We start from the raw sequence: 17,682 nt of genomic DNA, 5'->3' as shown, positions 1-17,682 counted from the left end.
GAGAACATAACTTGAAATTTTCTTCAATTAATTTGAACTTTTAATAACTTTAATACATTACTTTGAACTTCAAACCACTTCCACGGCATTTTATGTTGCAGAGTATTCCTAAAAACCAATGCAGCTTTCCTAAATAGTGCTCCGCCATTTTGCTCCAGCCATACCAAAGACAGGCAAAACATTTTGGAACAAGGGAAAGGGAGGCAAGTGACCAGATAGGAAAAAAATAAAACACACAAGTGCGCACTCAGAAAAACTCTGATCAATGTGCTATATGATGCCAACAAAGTTGTGAGAGGAGGGAAGTGTGTTTTTGAGAGAGCAGGTTTTATCTGAATTAAATTAATTGCAAGGAAATCAATAGAAAAACAGACCATGACACGGTAAGAGACAACCTGTGATTTTACAAACTGTTACTTGCAACTATGATGAGAGTCATTAAGAGAAGTGCAACACAGATTTGAATGAAGAATGACAAAATAAGCACTTCGAGACTATTCAGTGTTTATTTTGTTATGTAAGCAAGTCGACTTTCCACAATCATGAAAAAGTAAGGCAGCTAATTAAGACGGCACTGCAAGCTTTCTTTCACATTTTGGATTCACAATTACATTAGCCCAAAAACCGCAGCAAAACATCGTACAGCACACAGGCTACGTTAGGATGTTCTCCCATTCGGTCAGCCTTGATGTGTTTGGCAGAGACATGGCCATCTTTTCTTTTGTCTACAACTGTGTGAGCATACAGACTTTCAATTCTAAGATTTTAATAACCATACGTTAAAAAAAAATCAATCAAAAAGCTTACTGGCTCTAAAAATTTGGTTAATACAATCTGAGATGAGCAACTCTGTTTATGAATATTAAAACAGAATGCTAAAGCACTGAGTGCATCTTAAAAACATTGCTACAAAGAGTTACTGAAAGGTGCGCAACTTTTTTTTTCTTTTTGGGAGCATTTAAGGCAAGAATATACTTTATTCCAGACGTTTTGTGGGTTGTTTCGGATGCAGCTTTGCACACTTGAAATGTGATGTCAATAAGCAAGCCCACATCATCACCTCTCCACCAACATGCTTAACAGTTACACATCTAAAAGGCATTATTCCAGATACTACGAGTTGTTCAGCTATGTCATTGTGTTTTGATTTTTTTTTTTTTTTTTGTCAAGAAAACGCTGTTATATCTTTCTAAGATTGACAATAGCAACAATTACTTCTTTAAGATTACAATTAGTACCTTTCCACTTGGTCACCGTGCAAAATCATTCCTAATTGCTTGTAGATAATAATGATTAATAGAGATCAGACTTTCTGATGACTAGTTATTTAGGTACATTTAATGCACATTAAATCTGTATTATGACATACTTTTACCAATCAAACAATAAAATATTTTGTCTGGTCGTATATTTTGTTTGCATAATTTTTCTGATCAAACAATTTTAACATTTTTAAAGTAAAGTAAATCCCAAGTAAAGTTTAATTGAATTTGGATTACTTTCCTTTTCCACTGATTGTGGTTTGATCCCTGTATAGCTCAGCTGATTCTTCTGAAATCTGACCCCTTCGCCGCCTCAACAAGCTAAAATGGGTCTAGGCGACCCCATTCTGCAAAGCAGTGTTTTCTGGAGTCATTTCTTTGGGAGTAGTTTTCAAATAAGAGGGATAAAAGCATCCCTCTGTCATTACAAAGACATCCTGCAGTACACTGCACCATTTTGTACCCAAAAGGCAATAATAATAATAATTTAAAAATAAAATGGCAGAGGGGTGAAAAGACCAGTATTTGATAATTTTTCATCTGAGATTTCTTACGCATAAAAGCACTTGCATTTTTATCATGACTGTAAGAGATGCAAAACAAAAATCACTCTGTCAAATAAAACAAAGCTTAGGTATAATAACATGCTGAAACTAAGAAATTAGAACATTTTCACTTAAACTATTCTACTTTTTTAAATAAACTCAGCTTCAAAAATGAATTAATACGCATGGATCCTCCTTAACTTCCATCTCTAACCGGGCACATAAAGAGAACTAAGGCCAGCGGACAGAATGTGACAGAAAATCAGGGGATCGTTTGGACCGGTCCTCCCGGAGAAAGATACGCAGCAGAGGACGGTCTTCGTCTGGGAGAGGGAGAGCAGCTCTGAGGTTCACATGTGAGAATAGTGGAGGATGAGGACGATGTGACGGATGCAGCTTGTGGCGCCTGATACCTGCAGACCATAGAAAATAAAACTATCTGTAACTGCAAAAAAATAAAAAAAACACACCACAAAAATGCGATACAGCTCATTTATGCTGTGCATTACTGTTTCCAAAAAGGGCGTGTGAAGTATTTTGAATTAAATATTCCTCTGTTTTCTGTCCTTCACTTACCAGGACTGGGACTTCCTGACCCTTGAAGAAGACGCGCCTCTTGCGCGCACATTCAGCGGCAGATCAGGCAGCAGCCTGGGGGTGAAGGCTCTCTCCAGGCATTCGCCGTTTAGGTTCAAGGTGAACATGGTCGGTGGGGACATGTCTAACTCCAGCAGCATTACGTTTTCTGCCTGTAAGAACAGACGACACTGCTTATAGTGCAATTATGAGTGACTGTTTCCGATAATATCAGGGAACAGAAGGGAAGGATCGTCGCTGAGCTGATTATTGTTTGACGAAAGTCAAGCGTGCAGAGTTTGAGAACGTCACAAATGCATGTGAGGAGGCTAAATTATTTATAATGACTTACGTGCGAAAATATTAATTTTCCTTAAACTTTTACACAATTGGTTACTTTTCAACTGCAAACGTCAGTGTTTGGGTTTCATGTGATTTCACATGGGTTTGTATTCTCCCCTGAGACAGCGCTTTGTAGCACTGTCTGTCAGTTTAACTAAGGCTGCATGTTTTTCATATGTCCTCATCAATCAGAAAATAACTTTTTTCTTTTTTTTCTTTTTTCTTCTACAGGTTTTCTTTGAAAATAGCTCAAGATGAATCAGTCTGGACGGACGGACGGACGGACGGACGGATGGATGGAGAGCCTGCGAACGTCACAGATCCCGAACAGGTTTTAGGCTTGGACTTTGACAAGACACATCAAGCCAACATTTCATTGTAGCTTTGGTTGTATGTTCAGGGTTGTTTTCCTGTAGAAAGTTTTCTGCAGTCTTACAATTTTTCTTCCAATATTACTCATATTTACTTCCATCGATTTTTAAAAAAAAATCAATTCTGAACAGTCTCCTTCTCCCTGCTGAGGAAAAGCATCCCCACAGCATGATGCTAGCACCACCGTGTTTTTACAGTGTGCATGGTGAGCTTCTTGTTTCGATTAAAATAGGCAGAAGTGGCCTCCGCTCAGGAATTGGATGTCTTCTGAAAGCAGTTGGTCACACTGGTATTTGTTTAGCTTAGCGGTATGAGAACAAAGGGGGCTCAATACAAATGCATGCCACACTTTTCAGATTTTTTAAATACGGTACTTTAAACCCGTTTACACAGTGACAATATTTTTGCAATGGAATGTATAGCATCTGTATTAAAGCAGAATCAAAATCTGCTGTGCCAGAGCACCAGTTATTTTTAAGATAAATATGAAAAAGATAAAAAACAGTTCAACGTTGCATACAGACTGTTGAGGCCTTCACATTTCACAAACAAGGCTGCTCTGAACATGGTATAGCAATACCGTAAGATCCTTCTAGTGCTCCTTGTCTGCCATCTGGCCTTGTGGTGTAAATATCTGAGCACTGACCTGGTATCTAAATGGGGTCCCAGTAGCGGTGGCGACAGCCATCTGTGCATATTGGCTGATTGGCCTCTTGTATCCCACAGCAGAAAGAGGCCTTCTCTTGACCTGAGTGGGTGTACTGGGAGAACACATCAGAGAGGACGGGGTTAGACTCAGACACAGATCCTCTGGAAACAAACGAAAATAATCCGGTGTCGTAATGGCGCACTGATTCTGCAAAAGAACACTACTGGAGTTTCGACTGACATCTTGTGATATTGGAGGCAATTTCAATTTTTGCAACAAGCTTGACACATTTTTTTTCAATGCTGGGAGAGGTTTAGGCCCACAAGGCTCGGAACTCAACGAGCGGTTCTAAGGATTGTTATGGTTTTGACTTTCATCACGCTCGGTAAAAGATTTACACACCCTGCATGACTCTGTAGTTTCAGTGGATTCAGTGGCATGGGACGAGATCGATGCGCAATTGATTTACTGACCTCTCTGAAGGAATAACCGGTTGTAGCCACCACTGATCTTCCTCGCTGTCGAACTGCAGCCTGTTCATGATCTTGTTCTTTTCCTCGGGGGGGATGAAATTCTCAATCAGAAGATATCTGCAAAATACAAAATAAATGTCCATCCAAAGTGACAAAACTTGTGCAAACGTAATAAAAAACAAACAATAAGGCAGCAACAAAAAAATGATCTAATCATCACTATTCAAAATTTTGTACCAGTACTTATAATATATCACGATAATTACATCAAAGCTTGGGTTGCAGACCTTAAGTATAATGCCAATCAGTTGCAATGGATGTTATGTTGGGTACAAGCAAGTTATTATTGGGAAAAAAAAGTGTTTTATGAAAGTCAGACTTTCATTAGCAAAAGTTATGATTTTAAGAAGTACGGCCCTGTTAAATGCTGTTAGGTAATTATTATTTTACCTTCAGTAGGAAACTATTAAGGTGTCTTCATTTAGTATAAAGCCTAGTATCAAATGACGCTAAATACTATTCCCAGAGGACAAAACTAAAGGGGACGTTTAAGGGTCTTTTATTGTTTTACGACATTCAATCGATTAAAAAAATGTATTGATTTTTACACCAGCTACAAGTTTTCCACACATTGTCCATGGGGACCGACTGGGCCTTTGCAACACACTGATATGCACTGATCTAAACCTATTCCATTGTAAGTCAGTCTGGATCTTCACCATCATTGTCCTTGCAGGAAGGTGAGCCTCCATCCCAGTATCAAGTGTCTCTGTTTTTCTTTTTTTTTCAGGACTGCCCCATACTTCGCTCTGTCCATCTTCACATCATGAACTCTGATCAGTTTTCTGTCCCTGACAAACAAAAAGCTTTCCAAAACACAATGCGTCACCGTCGGGATGGTGTGTCAAAGGCGATGGGCAGGGTCACCCCCCCCCCCCTCCACTGCACACATGCAGGCCAAAGATCTGTAAAAGTGCAAAAGCATCAAAAGTGATCATGTCTTACTTGTACTTGAGTTCTCTGGTTAGTTCTTCCTGAGTCTCTTCCAGTTCTTGTCGGGTTGTGACGTGCTCGTCAAAGATGTCTTTCATCTCTCCCCTCAGCAGCTGGAGTTTAGCAAACAGCTGCAGAAAGTGGATAGAAAAAAATTACTATTAGCTATCATCAAGCAAAACAAACTTGATTTGAACCGATTCAGTTCGGCTGCAGGCGTTATTTTTCAGCGCCTACAACTATTCGGATAACGGGCAACTTCTTTAGAGATTGTGCCCCACCCTCTTCAGCTTCTTTGTCTTATGTTCCACCTCCTGCTGCAGGGAGGAGAACGTCTCTCTGATTTCCAAGGTCTCTTCATCTTGCAACATCATCTGCTGCTGGATCTCTCGCTCTCTCCGTATCTGAGAAACCGAGCAATTGAGATTAAATGCAAACGTTCGATCGAAGCAGGGGTGTGTTTTCGTTTGAGCAGTGTTTACCTGTTCCGCTATTTCTTGTCTTTTCTGCTCCAGTATTCTCTGCTGCTCATTGGTGTGATCGATGATGGTCTTTCCACCGACCAACAGCTTGCTCTCCATGGCCTGCGAACAAAAACACAGTGAATTATTCGTGCTCATTCCTTTTTGTTTAACTCGTGTCTCGTTTTATCGGCTTAATCAAACACCTTGTATTTCTCGATGATTTTCTCCACCGCGTCTTGATCCCACTGCATGTCCCCCAGACTTCTTCTGTTCAGATTTAGGTTCCTCAGTTTCTCACTGCTGCCCTGGCAGGTCAGGATCTTGGTACAGTCGCCCCCATGAATCAGGCAGCGCCTCCCGTCTTCTTCTGCCTCCTCGGCCGCCTTCCACACGTCTCCATCGTTCTCGCAAAGGATATCCTCCTCCATACCCGCCAGGCTTTTGCTCAGTCTCTTGCTGTCTCTCCTCCTCCGGCGCCTCTCCTTTGCCAGCATCCCCCGCTCCTCCAGCTGAGCCTTCAGGCGTGCGATCTCCTCCTGGAACTCCCTCAGCAGGGTGTCTTTGGGGTCCTCGTTAATCCGAGGCTTGTTCTTTATCCTCTTGGCTCTGCTGGCGTACCTCAGGGTCGCCAGGGTTTCGTCGAAGCTCTTGTGAGCGGGCCCCACTGTTGCGATCATCACCGTCTTTGCATTGCCACCCAGAGAGTCTTGAAGCAGGCGGGTCAGCTTGGAGTCTCTGTACGGGACGTGGGTGCTCTTCCCGTCCACCAGGGCCGAGATGACGTTCCCCAGTGCGGAGAGGGACAGGTTGATCTTGGCCGCTTCCTTCAGACGCTTCCCCTTGGCGCCCGTCTTGCTCTGGCGCTCGCTTCCAGCCAAGTCGACCATGTTCAGCTTCCCAACGCGGATGTGGTCCTCGCCGTCGGGGCCTCTTTCGCTGCATTCTACGGTCACGAGGAAAATGGCGTGGGACCTGGAGCTGCGCTCGTTCATGTTGGTGAAGCCCACCGACCTGGACTGGTTTCCGATGTTCATGACGTGCTCGATCTCGGTGGCGTTCTTCGTCACCACCGAAGACAGGTCCTTCACGTAAACCCCACAGTCCGGATTCTCTTTGAGCTCCAGCTTCTTGTTGTTGTCCTTGCACAGGAGATCCCTGATCTCCTCCTGGTAGATCTCAAGGTAGGACGACCTCACAAGATACTTCTGGTTCTGGCTTCTGGATATCTGGGTGAAGACGTGCTCGAACGAATTGGGGATGACGCCCCTCTTCTCCGGGTCCTTCGACACCCCCTGCATGGTGTGGGTCTTGCCAGTCCCGGTTTGCCCATAGGCGAAGATGGTGCCGTTGAAGCCGTGGAGTACAGACTCCACCAGAGGTCTCACGGCGTCGTCATAGATGTCCCTTTGCTTCGAGTTCCAGCCGTACACCGAGTCAAACGTGAAGACTTTCATCGGCTCATCAGGTGGCGCCTTCGGGTTCCTGATGGTGATCTGCCCCAGTCTGTCATCCACCTCTAGGATGTTCTCACACCCCGCCGTCTCCTCTCTCCTGCTGAACGGCCGGCAGCGGACCACCACCCTGACCGCCTCGCAGTGTTTGCCCGCAGACATTTTTCTCCCCTCTCTTTCTCTTTCTGTCTCTCTCTCTCGATCATTTAGTGTTTATGCCGCTGACGTCCCTCACCGAGTTACATAGCCATTCTCCGGAGCTGAGTCAGTCGTTCCTCTCCTCCACGCAGGTGCAGCGGCGATGACAGCAGCAAAAACAACCGACAGACACGCCCCGTCTAAGTCAGCCCGGGCCGCTTCTCATCACCCCCGCGCTGCATCTCTTCCGTCCCGGGCATCTTCCCAGGAAGCGAGCGATGGAAGGAGAGACGGAATAAGGATGCTGCTGAAGGGAAAACACCCGCTCACCCAGCCAGCCAGCCAGCTACCCCCCCCCTCCGACCACGCAGCATCCCCGCTGTACACACCCTGCTCTGCGGACAATGGAGACCAGACATGTGACCTGGCGCGGCGAATTGGATTTGAGCTGGATTTTCTCATGATCACATTGTGGAAATTAATGATTTGTAAACACACCTTTCGAAAAAAAAAGAGAGAAAGAAAAGAAAGAAAAAAAAGGAGAGACATTTTATATCTATCAGGAGGAATCCCAATTAAATAACCAATTTTCTGTCCATTTTCATGTCCATTACAGGTACATCCAACTAAATCATAATAATTGAAAAGCTAATTTATTTTAGGTGTAATTAAAACAAAAAAGAGAAACTCGGATGCAGTTGCGTTAAAAAAGTATTTATCCCCCCTTTTCAGATTTCTTCTTTTTTGACGCATTTAACTAAACGCGTCAGATCAAACAACTTGCACTGATCAACTAATCAAACATCTAAACAATTGTATTAAGGAATTCCGTTTGTGAAGTGAAAACAGCTTTTAAAACCAACCTCTTTACTCTTCTGTTAACAGTGACTATTTTAAATATAGAAAAGCTTTGCTATGTTAAGCCGCAGCAGGTCATTGCTAAAGTAGCTGGTCGGTCACACAGCGCAGTTTCCAAAGATTAATGGAAAATTAAGTGGAATGAAAACAGGCTGGTGTAAGGAAATCACACAAACAGTAGGAATAACTATAAAATCTATAGAAATGTGAGGCAAAAACCATTTAACAGTTTAAAATATATCAATTTGTATAATAAACCTACACAAACACATTTTGAACTGAATTACTAGAATATTTTTACTATATTTAATTTTAAATGCAACTGAAGAACACCAATTCAAATCTCTTTGCATAATATTGAATGTTTTGAAGTGTGTAGCTGATTTATAGTGTAAATCCAGTTTTATATTCTACTTTAAAAAAAAAAAAGAAAAAAAGAAAAAGAGACCACCACTAAAAAGTTCTTGCAAAGTTCAGGTTATGAAATGTGATAATCATATTTCAAAACTGGCATTTGTTCCATATGCAGCTAGTTTTAAATTGATGTGTTGAGGGTAAAAAGCAAGACTTCACTGAAGGAAACCATCTTTAGGTTTGTTTACATCCGTTAGTGAGCAGCTCTTTCTTTAACCCCGAGAAACTTCTGTCCAAAAAAGAAACAAACAAACTTCATATGCAAAACCAAAGGCTAATCAATAACATTTTTATTGTAGCTTCACATTTACATATTTCTCCATACCAAGCAAGAAAACCTTTAATGTACAAAGAAAAACAAGACACTTGCTGAATCATTATGTACCTCAACATTCATGGATATTAAAGTCATTTGGCAGCAGGAAACGCTTCTTCTTCTGCAAATGTCTTTACAGATGCAATGTGTAAATAACTGATGTCCATACGCCCCTTAATCTATACATCAAATGAACATTCATGTAAAAATATTAAAACAGCCTTCCACCGTTGCCGTCATTTTGCACACTCTTGCCAGTTCATTAGGCACACCAAGCTAAAATACATGCAATCTGTGGGATTTCACTTCTGTCACCACAAAAGTGAAAAATCAGAACTGTCGTGAAGGTTGGGACTTATTGCATCAGACAGCATCGCTTTAGGTTAGCTGCACCTAATAACCGGTCAAAGTGCACCGTCAGCATGTTCACCCTCCCCACTAATCGATGTTAGGCACATTGTAAGTGGCAAACTGGAGTTTATTAGGAGCTACTGGCAAGTCGGTCACTTGTGAAATTTCCTGCTGGAATCCTTTGCGTGATCCAGTAGGAGTTGGCATGGAGTGAACTGATTCCCGTACACTTCTTCAAATTTCCTCATCTTGTCCACCAGCTTGTCGGCGCCGAACGTGTCCACGAAGCGGAAGGGCCCTGGAGGCGTCGGATAGAGGGATATTTTTCAAAACGCGTAAACAAGATAAAGGATATACGTTTGTGTATGTTTCAACGGGGATCGGTTGACTAACCGCCGAGACAGGGGGGGAATCCCAGTCCAAACACGGCGCCGATGTCTCCCTCCAGCGGGCTGTTCAAGATGCCCTCTTGCAGACACAGCACCGCCTCGTTGACGAATCGAGAAACGAGCCTGTACTGCACGTCGGAGTCGGACGAACTGCAAAACATCCACAAGCGAAACGACTTTATCAGCAAGAGTTTAAACAATAACCCACAGACAAATTCACAGCGTCGATATTAGATAATATCTGACCTCTAACTAGCAACAGAATAGCTGCTTTGGTTTTGTGAAAAGATGCAGGTTAAGTAGTAAAGCTACGTGGAACTTATGCATTTAGACCAGTTGCTTAAATTAGATTTTCTCCTTGAAAAATATTTCAACTTAATTCTGACTAAATGTTTATTTTTGCCCTTACTGGCAGAATGTGTTATTAGTTTAAAGTAGCCGGCTTCCTGGCACAAACCTCGCTCTCAAACATGCAACAGCAATTTGAAAATTGCTGTTGCATGTTTGACTGAAGTCAACTTAAGTTGGGGATTTTATAAGAGGCTTAATGTCAGCCGGCTTTATCCATCCGAAAACAAAACTGAATGCATGTTGTAACCAGATTTACCCACTGGAGTCAAACTGTCACCTTTAGATAAAATAACATTGGCTATTTTCCACTTGTTGCATGTACAATAGTTTCGTTATGACTTACACGGCCGGGTTTGGCGTGATTTTGAATTTCTCCAGAATGTCTCCAATATCTGGGTTGACATCTTTGCCTTTGCGGCCCGGCTGGTAGATGTAGCAGCCTTTTCCTGATTTCCGTCCTTCAGAGTTAAGAACATTTATTTAAAAAGTGAGCAAAAAGGAGCATTTATAAATCAAAACTGAAACAAGAACAATAAATCCCCCCACCCCCCAAAAAAACAAAAACATACCTTTAAATCCCAGGTCCACCATGGTTTTTAAAACCTCCACATTTCCGCCACCAAAGCGGGAGCCAAACGCTTTGCCGAGATCCTCGGCCACGTGAGCCGCGACGTCGATGCCGACTTCATCGGCCAGCGTGGCGGCGCCCACGGGGAACCCGAAGCTTGTCGTGAGTCCGTCCAGCTTCTTGGGGTCGACGCCTTCCTGCGTGGGAGCGAAAATTAAACAGGGCGCAAAACAGTTATGGCAGAAGCAATGAAATTCTCACTCGGATTCTGCGGTATCTGTGAAGAGAAACGTCACAGCTGGATTTTTGCAGCAACAACTAACCTGAAGTACTCTCACTGCTTCTGCCAGCATAGGAGCCAGACACCTGGTTGTGTAGAATCCAGGTCCGTCCTGAGGAAAAATTAGAGTCAAAGTGCTTGTGAATATAAACAACCAAGATTTTTTTTATTATTAAATTCCCGCCCTCGCCCCTCAAAATTCATTTTCAAGTTAAGTTTTCAAACTTTTCCAGACCCACCAATGCAAATGATCTAAAGTGGATAGTTTCAATTCAGTACTATATGACATCACTTATTACTATGATTAATAATGTCTTATGATAGTATTCTACAAAAGTAAAGCTAAAATACGACATTTTATGTTTTAAAGATTGTCACAAAATGATCTGGGATGTGAACTAAACACAATTTAAAAAAAGACCCCCAATTTCAATAACTAATGTATAATCGCCAATACACAGACCAATGACTAACTGAGCCATTAGCAACAATAAATACTCTTTACGCTGAACAAATCGGTTTGTATTAAAGTAAATGACCTTCCTGATCAATTCAAATATTTAAACGCAACATAAATAATCACTTGATCACTGGGTAAGGAAAGTATTTTGTCCCAAAACTTTACTACAGCTTCTTTACCAAATTGTGCAGTTTGAATATCAAGCACTTTCCAATTGAATTTCAAGCAACCTGTCTAATGTTGAAAGAAACAGGAGACAGCCAGAGCCCTAAAACTCACGCCAACGACTATGATGACTTTGCCCTGCTTCAGGCCGACCGCCACGGCGGACGCCGTCGTGTCCTTTGAGGTCTTATCGGTGGTTATAATCTCCAGGAGCTGCATCTTGTCCACCGGAGAGAAGTAGTGCATTCCAATCACCTGAGCGTGGAGAGAGTTATTCAGCTTTTCTTCTTGCAGATCAAATGTTTCTTGTTTGTTTTTTTTTTCCAGTTTCTATTTGCAAAATTTCCAAGATCCAACCTTGTCTGGTCTCTTGCTGGCAGCAGCGATCTCCTTGATGGGGAGAGCGGAGGTGTTGCTTGCGAATATACAGTGAGGGGGGATGACCTGCCGGCAGACGGGGAAAGGATTAGCTGAAATGTTGCTGGATTCTTACCAAAAAGTGTTTAAAAAAAAAGAAAGAAAAAAGTAAAGTCTCAGCGAGTAACGCGACACGTACGGCTTCAACTTCCTTCAGGACAACATGCTTGATGTTAATGTCCTCAAACACGGCTTCGATAACCATGTCGGCCTTTTCAAAGCCCTTGTAATCCAGCTGACCGGTCAAGTTGGACAGTATGGAGTCCCTCTCAAAGGAGGTGATGCTCTTCTTCTTGGTCTTGTCATTGAGCCTGGTTCAAATATATATAAAGAAACTTAATAGCATTTAATAACATTCAAGATTTTGCAAAGCTGCAGAAGTCGGATGAGCTTCTGAGCCTCCCGACGTGAGATTTGCACCGACCCTTTGAAAACCTGCTGCTCTCCTCTGGCCAGTCCTTCCACCGTGGTGTCCTTGAGGATTGTGTGGACACCTTTATCCACGGTGACCTGGGCGATGCCCGCTCCCATCAGACCTGCTCCCAAAATGGCAAGAGTTCTGGGAATAAACAGAAAGCAGGTCACCTTCTACTGCAAATAGTTTTGTCATCACCAGCAACCGTCCCGTAATCAGAAATGCACGCACTTCACCGGTCTCGCCGGGGTTCCGAAGCGATTCTTCTTGCACGCCACCTGACCGTGATACAGGCCGATCAGCGCGGCTGATTCTGAGGTTCGTGCCAACTGACCAAAGTTCTGGGGCAAACGAAGAGATACGATGCTCAGCAAAACAAAAAAAAAAAATGTAAGAACTAAATGTGCAAATGATGCAACAACACTTTACCAGAGACTCTGCCAAGTATCCAGCAATGGGGCCCTCCTCCACTCCACTCTTCACACACTGAAACGATAAAGAAAAAATAAAGATAAAGATTTTTCTTCTTTTCTTTTAAAGTCTGGTTGCTGTAAAGAAAAACTGTTTTTTTGATGACAATTGGGCAAACTGCAAGCAAAGCATTATTGTTTAGTAATTGTCTTTATCTTGAAATATCACCAAGACTGTATTTAAAGGTGCAGTAACATTTATAAGAAGATTTTCATTTTTTTTGTTAAAACAGTCACTATTTTTTGACAGTATATGAGAGAAAAATAAAATAAAATCAAGCTCCTCTGCCTTCTCCCTATGAACCGCCGTACACAGCGAACTCAATCTTCCCACAGATTACCTGTCTCGTATTAAGCCGTCACAACATAGTGACAGCTTTAATAAATATTTTAAAAACATGTTTTTGTAAAAGCTCCATACTGCAGCTTTAACTGCGACGTTGGATGACGAGTTCCCTCTCTCTGTCTCTGAATCTGGAAGAAAAATAAATAAAATCTACATCTCCTGCGGTGCCGCCTTTTGAGAATGTCCATAATGAAGGTTTTCTCCACTAACGCCATGTTAACTATTGGCTAAAATCTGCCTCTGAGCTTGAAAGTGAACCCTGGACTGCTCTCCAATCATCGCAAATTAATACACACATTTAAAGCACTGGGGCAGTGATGCTTGACGACTTTCAAAACAGATGGATCCATTTATGTATGCAGAAGGAGGCATAAATGAGCATTTAATGAGGAAATGAAACATGCCAGTTGTGCTCGGCGTGTAAAAGTCTTCATCTCACAACCTGGAGGATTTTACTGCAGTGGTGGAGAGACGAGCAGCACTGTAATTTTCATTTTACCTTATAAGAAATTTACAGTAATGTTCAGTTATATGTTCAGTTTATGCAGGAAGTAAAAACATTTTGAATTATGATAATTACAGCTCTTTAAAAACAAATAAACAACCAGAATCAATAGAAATGTGTATAGAAATGTGTATCGGGTTGTCAGAATTTTACAGATTAAAAAAAACAAAAAAACTGGTAAAATGATTGATGCCTTTATCATTAGATTCTAACTTTTACCATTTATCAGAATCGACACTAATATAAAGACATTTATGTGTATTCAAAGACGAAGCAGACTGTTGGGGACTAAACTGGGTTTTACTTACTTCAATGATCTTCAGCGGTGCCGGATAAAGTCCCTTGCTCTGCTTCATGACTTTATCGTGGACAGTTTTATAGATTTTATTCCGTACAAACTCAAAGCTCATCACGTAGTCTTGAATTTCTGCGGACGGAGATTAATAACTCCATTTGTAAAGAAAGAAAACATCAGATTCAAACACCAAATGAAGGGAAAAGAACTTACTCTGCATCATGCTTTTCTTTTGCTGAGTAGAGATACTCTGGTTGGCAATCCCTCTGGCATATTCAACAGCAATTTCTTCCAAGTACTCGATTGTTCTCTCCTCTGGACTTTTCAGCCCAGGCCCTGGAGCATGAGCAAAAAAAAACAAAACATAAATCATCGTCCCAACTCAGGGATGGAAAGGAAAAGGCAAAGTCTTACGAAACCAGTAAAGCTTTCAAAACTTTAGAGAATTAAAACAAAGAGCAGACTTTTACCTAGTGGGTCAACAAGCTGGTGGACAAGCCCCATCTTCTTGGCTTTATCTGGTCTGATGTTTCTTCCTGTTAGCATCATGTCAAAGGCACTTGGAAGACCAAGCTACAGGTCACAACAACAGCAGATTTTTACTAACAGGTGAGACAGTTTTTTAAAAAAAAAATTACTTCTAAATAATTAGAGAAAAATAATCACAGTTAGAATATTTCTGGGTCTTTTGTTGTTAGATACAAATATTTTTCTTGTTACATTTAAAGAGTGATAATCAGGGATGTCGATGCCAAGGCGTTTTTAAAAATGTCTGCTGGACTTTCAGCAGTAGGTGAGGCAGCCGATCTGGGTTTTCAGACACAATTTAAATGTTTTCATCATTCTTGGTGAAAAACTAAAAGAGATTACTCGCTCTTTCAGTTTCCTCAATGAGTGTCTGAAGGAGCAATGAGGTTTGTTGAGCATCAGGAAAAATAGATACTACAATAATAGTTTATTATCAAGTTTTGGACTGTGACTCATGGCTCATGCCTGCTCCTACATATATGAATATGTATATGGAACAAAAAAACAAAACAAATCCTGATTGGGAAGTTCCTACCAACATCTAAATCTCAAATAAGCATGTACTCTATTTTTGTTGATTTTAATGATCATTTTTCCAATATTCCAGTATTTAAAGAAACTTCTAAGAAAAATGGAGAAAAAAAAAAATTATTTAAAAGACAGAAAATGATGTTGTGAAAAACAAAGTGGCATTTTTGGACTCTGTTTAACTATAGAGCTCATCTTCCAGCTTAAAATACTCAACACTTCAGTGAAAATGAAAAGCACTGAATTCTGTAAACATGTATGGTTGATGGAAAATGAGTGTACTTATGAGGTGATAAGATGCCTAAGAAATCAACATTTAATGCAAATCAGACTTTGGAAAATCTTTCCCACACAAACCATTTTTGGGAGCCTCTGTGTGCCACCAGCTCCAGGCAGAAGGCCCAGCATCACTTCAGGAGTACCAAGAACCGTCTTCTTGCTTTTTGTTGCAATTCGGTACTGGCAGGCAAGGGCAAGCTAAAGTAGAAAAGATGACAATATTACAATACGTCCTCCTAAAGAATATCTTTAAGGTTTAAAAGTTACGCTTCCTACCTCCAGGCCTCCTCCTAAACAAGAACCGTTGATGGCAGCAACAATGGGTTTAGAAGATCTTTCAATCCGTTCAAACATCTGCTGCCCTGCCTGAGAGAGTCTAGTGACCTCCTCTGCGGTGTTGCAGGCCTGGATCATGCTAAAAAAAAGAAAACAAAGTTGTTTTTTCAGGCGATATATTCAAAAAACATATTGCTTAAGACTCAATTTGATATTTTATTTATCAAGAACTGATCACAGAGCATTGTGGGAGGAGTTTTCTGATCAAAAGGACAACTTCAGAGACAATCTTTCATATTTAAAGAACATTATTGACCGTTGGAAACTTACTTAATATCAGCTCCTGCAATGAAGGATCCTGGCTTCGAGGAGATGAGAACAGCACTTTTCACAGTCTCGTCGGCCCACACTTCGTTCATGACCTCCGTCATCTCATTTTGCATCTGAACCGACAGTGTGTTAACCTAGAAGTCGACATGGGAACCGACAAGAGTCACATTTCTTCTGCGCAACTCAGAGACGCGCGGTTCTTAAATTTTAAACTCAAACGAGTTCACACCTTGGAGTTTGGGTCGTTGATCCGAATGACGGCGACGTCATTCTTGACTTCGTAGTCGACATGGGTTCGGGCTGAAATCAGACAAGCAGGAGCACATTAGTTTCAATGTAATCGAGGGGAAATTATTCACATATTCTCTGTATAAAGAAAATAAATTACCAAGCATGGCAGGAGCTACTGAAAAGGTGCGGAAAGTACTGCCTGAGAAGGGAAACAGTGGAACGGGAACATTATTACAATTGAACAAAAAACAATTATTGAGTTTGCAGAAAGTTTTCTAGCAGTTATTTTTAAAATTGTAGAAATGCATTTTTTCAAAATGAAAAGTTGCTTTATGTTTTATTGTAAACTGAACGGGAACAGATTAACCGAGAATGTCGGACCTTAAAATGCTGCAATTTTCTTAGTTTTACACCTAAACACCATATATATAAACTGAGATGTCTTTTACAGCTTTTTCAATCAAAATTGCTTTGAAAACTCTATGAACTTACCTACAGTTTAACGTTTTATATCTGAATCTATTCTTGTCCCTGTGCTATTTTTACCACACATTCAAAACATTATCGAGTTTTATATTTAATAACTTAAAAATAAATGTATACACGGTATCTGAGACGCTAGATTTGACTGCCTTGACCTCAGGTGATCGTAGCTGTGCTATGTGAGAATGACCCTTCACCTAGATTCTCCGCCTACCAGACTCAGTGACAGTGGCTATCACAATGGCGAATGAATGGCACAGCGATTGAAATCCAGCTTCTAACTATCCAAACTTTATCGCCAACGGCATTGAGTTACTGCTTTAAACTAAATGATCTAATTCAAGTATTCTTTTCGACAACGGATGCCATCACACCATTGATTCCTTAGCATTGAGCTAGTTAGCATTGCTAGTTCAGTCAAAATTCTGCAACCTCAAACAATTATTTTATTTTAAAAAATCATATCTGCAAGAAATGTCTGTATAGATTCTCATAAAGATATGCGTTGGACTGCCAAAACGATTGTGTTGTGACATGCAGCTCTACATATTTGATTTGAGCTAGCTAGCAGCTAGTCAAACAGGCTAATTACTCGACAGGGACACCTTAGCAGAGCCCGGTATTTCCAATATAACTCTTCGCACAGATTTTGTTTCCGTTAGAGTTCAGCACTGAAAAAAAGGTGTACTCCACCTGAGAGAAGAGCATATCGTCTGGTTGACAATCTTGAGAGAACACCTAGAGCTCGAACACCAGCCATGTTGGGAGCGGAGGTCAGTCTGAGGAGCTACGAAAAGCTGTTATCTGGACTCGCTCACTGTCAAATTACCATTACTCTACTTCCGGAGACGGAGCCATCGGACAAGAAGCTGATTGGCTGTTGTTGAAACCCCGCATCTCGTTGGTCTAGTTTATAACCTCGTAGTTTATTGGACGTTGTTCAGCTTGACTTTTTACTATGGGATTTTGTTTAAATTCCCAGTTTAACCACCTCTTAAATTAATTAGAGCCGTCGTTTTACTGCTCTTGACATTGCGTTGTTTTGAAAACCTGAATTTATTTTATCTATTTATTTTTCATTTTTGTAGTTATTTCAAGTTTGCTATTGTCTTATGAATAGCCCAGGTCAATTATTTACAACCCAGGTCAATTATTTACAACC

The 17,682-nt window shown here is 41.2% G+C and overlaps 2 protein-coding genes across 2 annotated transcripts; both read right to left on the bottom strand.

The window, feature by feature from the left end:
- Nucleotides 1-487: 487 nt before the first annotated feature.
- Nucleotides 488-7,680, bottom strand: LOC103148345 (kinesin-like protein KIF3B). Its single transcript, XM_007567056.2, has 8 exons — nucleotides 5,880-7,680; nucleotides 5,695-5,796; nucleotides 5,494-5,616; nucleotides 5,225-5,343; nucleotides 4,220-4,336; nucleotides 3,744-3,858; nucleotides 2,384-2,556; nucleotides 488-2,220 (listed from the first exon to the last, which is right to left on the bottom strand). Exons 1-8 carry the CDS (start codon nucleotides 7,287-7,289, stop codon nucleotides 2,070-2,072), a joined length of 2,310 nt encoding a protein of 769 aa, XP_007567118.1. The 5' UTR covers nucleotides 7,290-7,680; the 3' UTR covers nucleotides 488-2,069.
- A 1,125-nt stretch (nucleotides 7,681-8,805) lies between these two features.
- On the bottom strand, nucleotides 8,806-17,352 carry hadhab (hydroxyacyl-CoA dehydrogenase trifunctional multienzyme complex subunit alpha b). Its single transcript, XM_007567055.2, has 20 exons — nucleotides 17,214-17,352; nucleotides 16,195-16,236; nucleotides 16,036-16,106; nucleotides 15,807-15,940; nucleotides 15,477-15,615; nucleotides 15,279-15,398; nucleotides 14,336-14,438; nucleotides 14,079-14,201; nucleotides 13,879-13,997; nucleotides 12,679-12,735; nucleotides 12,481-12,590; nucleotides 12,259-12,393; nucleotides 11,974-12,145; nucleotides 11,775-11,861; nucleotides 11,532-11,672; nucleotides 10,836-10,904; nucleotides 10,514-10,709; nucleotides 10,288-10,402; nucleotides 9,598-9,743; nucleotides 8,806-9,502 (listed from the first exon to the last, which is right to left on the bottom strand). Exons 1-20 carry the CDS (start codon nucleotides 17,278-17,280, stop codon nucleotides 9,357-9,359), a joined length of 2,292 nt encoding a protein of 763 aa, XP_007567117.1. The 5' UTR covers nucleotides 17,281-17,352; the 3' UTR covers nucleotides 8,806-9,356.
- Nucleotides 17,353-17,682: the final 330 nt, after the last annotated feature.

This window comes from Poecilia formosa, unplaced genomic scaffold (assembly GCF_000485575.1).
Source record: "Poecilia formosa unplaced genomic scaffold, Poecilia_formosa-5.1.2 Scaffold203, whole genome shotgun sequence".
Lineage (NCBI taxonomy): Eukaryota > Metazoa > Chordata > Actinopteri > Cyprinodontiformes > Poeciliidae > Poecilia > Poecilia formosa.
Note: the sequence above shows the minus strand (reverse complement) of the source record. Positions and strands in the feature narration are given on the sequence as shown.

Bases quoted from the DNA above. Each gene is read 5' to 3' on its own strand.
- LOC103148345 (XM_007567056.2), bottom strand. From the start codon at position 7,289: ATGTCTGCGGGCAAACACTGCGAGGCGGTCAGGGTGGTGGTCCGCTGC. The intron at 4,337-5,224 runs GTAAGACATGAT...TGTATTTTGCAG, and splicing joins ACCAGAGAACTCAAGTACAA to ATATCTTCTGATTGAGAATT. The intron at 2,221-2,383 runs GTAAGTGAAGGA...TATGGTCTGCAG, and splicing joins GTCAGGAAGTCCCAGTCCTG to GTATCAGGCGCCACAAGCTG.
- hadhab (XM_007567055.2), bottom strand. From the start codon at position 17,280: ATGGCTGGTGTTCGAGCTCTAGGTGTTCTCTCAAGATTGTCAACCAGA. The intron at 15,941-16,035 runs GTGTGAACTCGT...GTCGACTTCTAG, and splicing joins TCAACGACCCAAACTCCAAG to GTTAACACACTGTCGGTTCA. The intron at 11,673-11,774 runs GTTGGATCTTGG...CTCCACGCTCAG, and splicing joins CCAGCAAGAGACCAGACAAG to GTGATTGGAATGCACTACTT.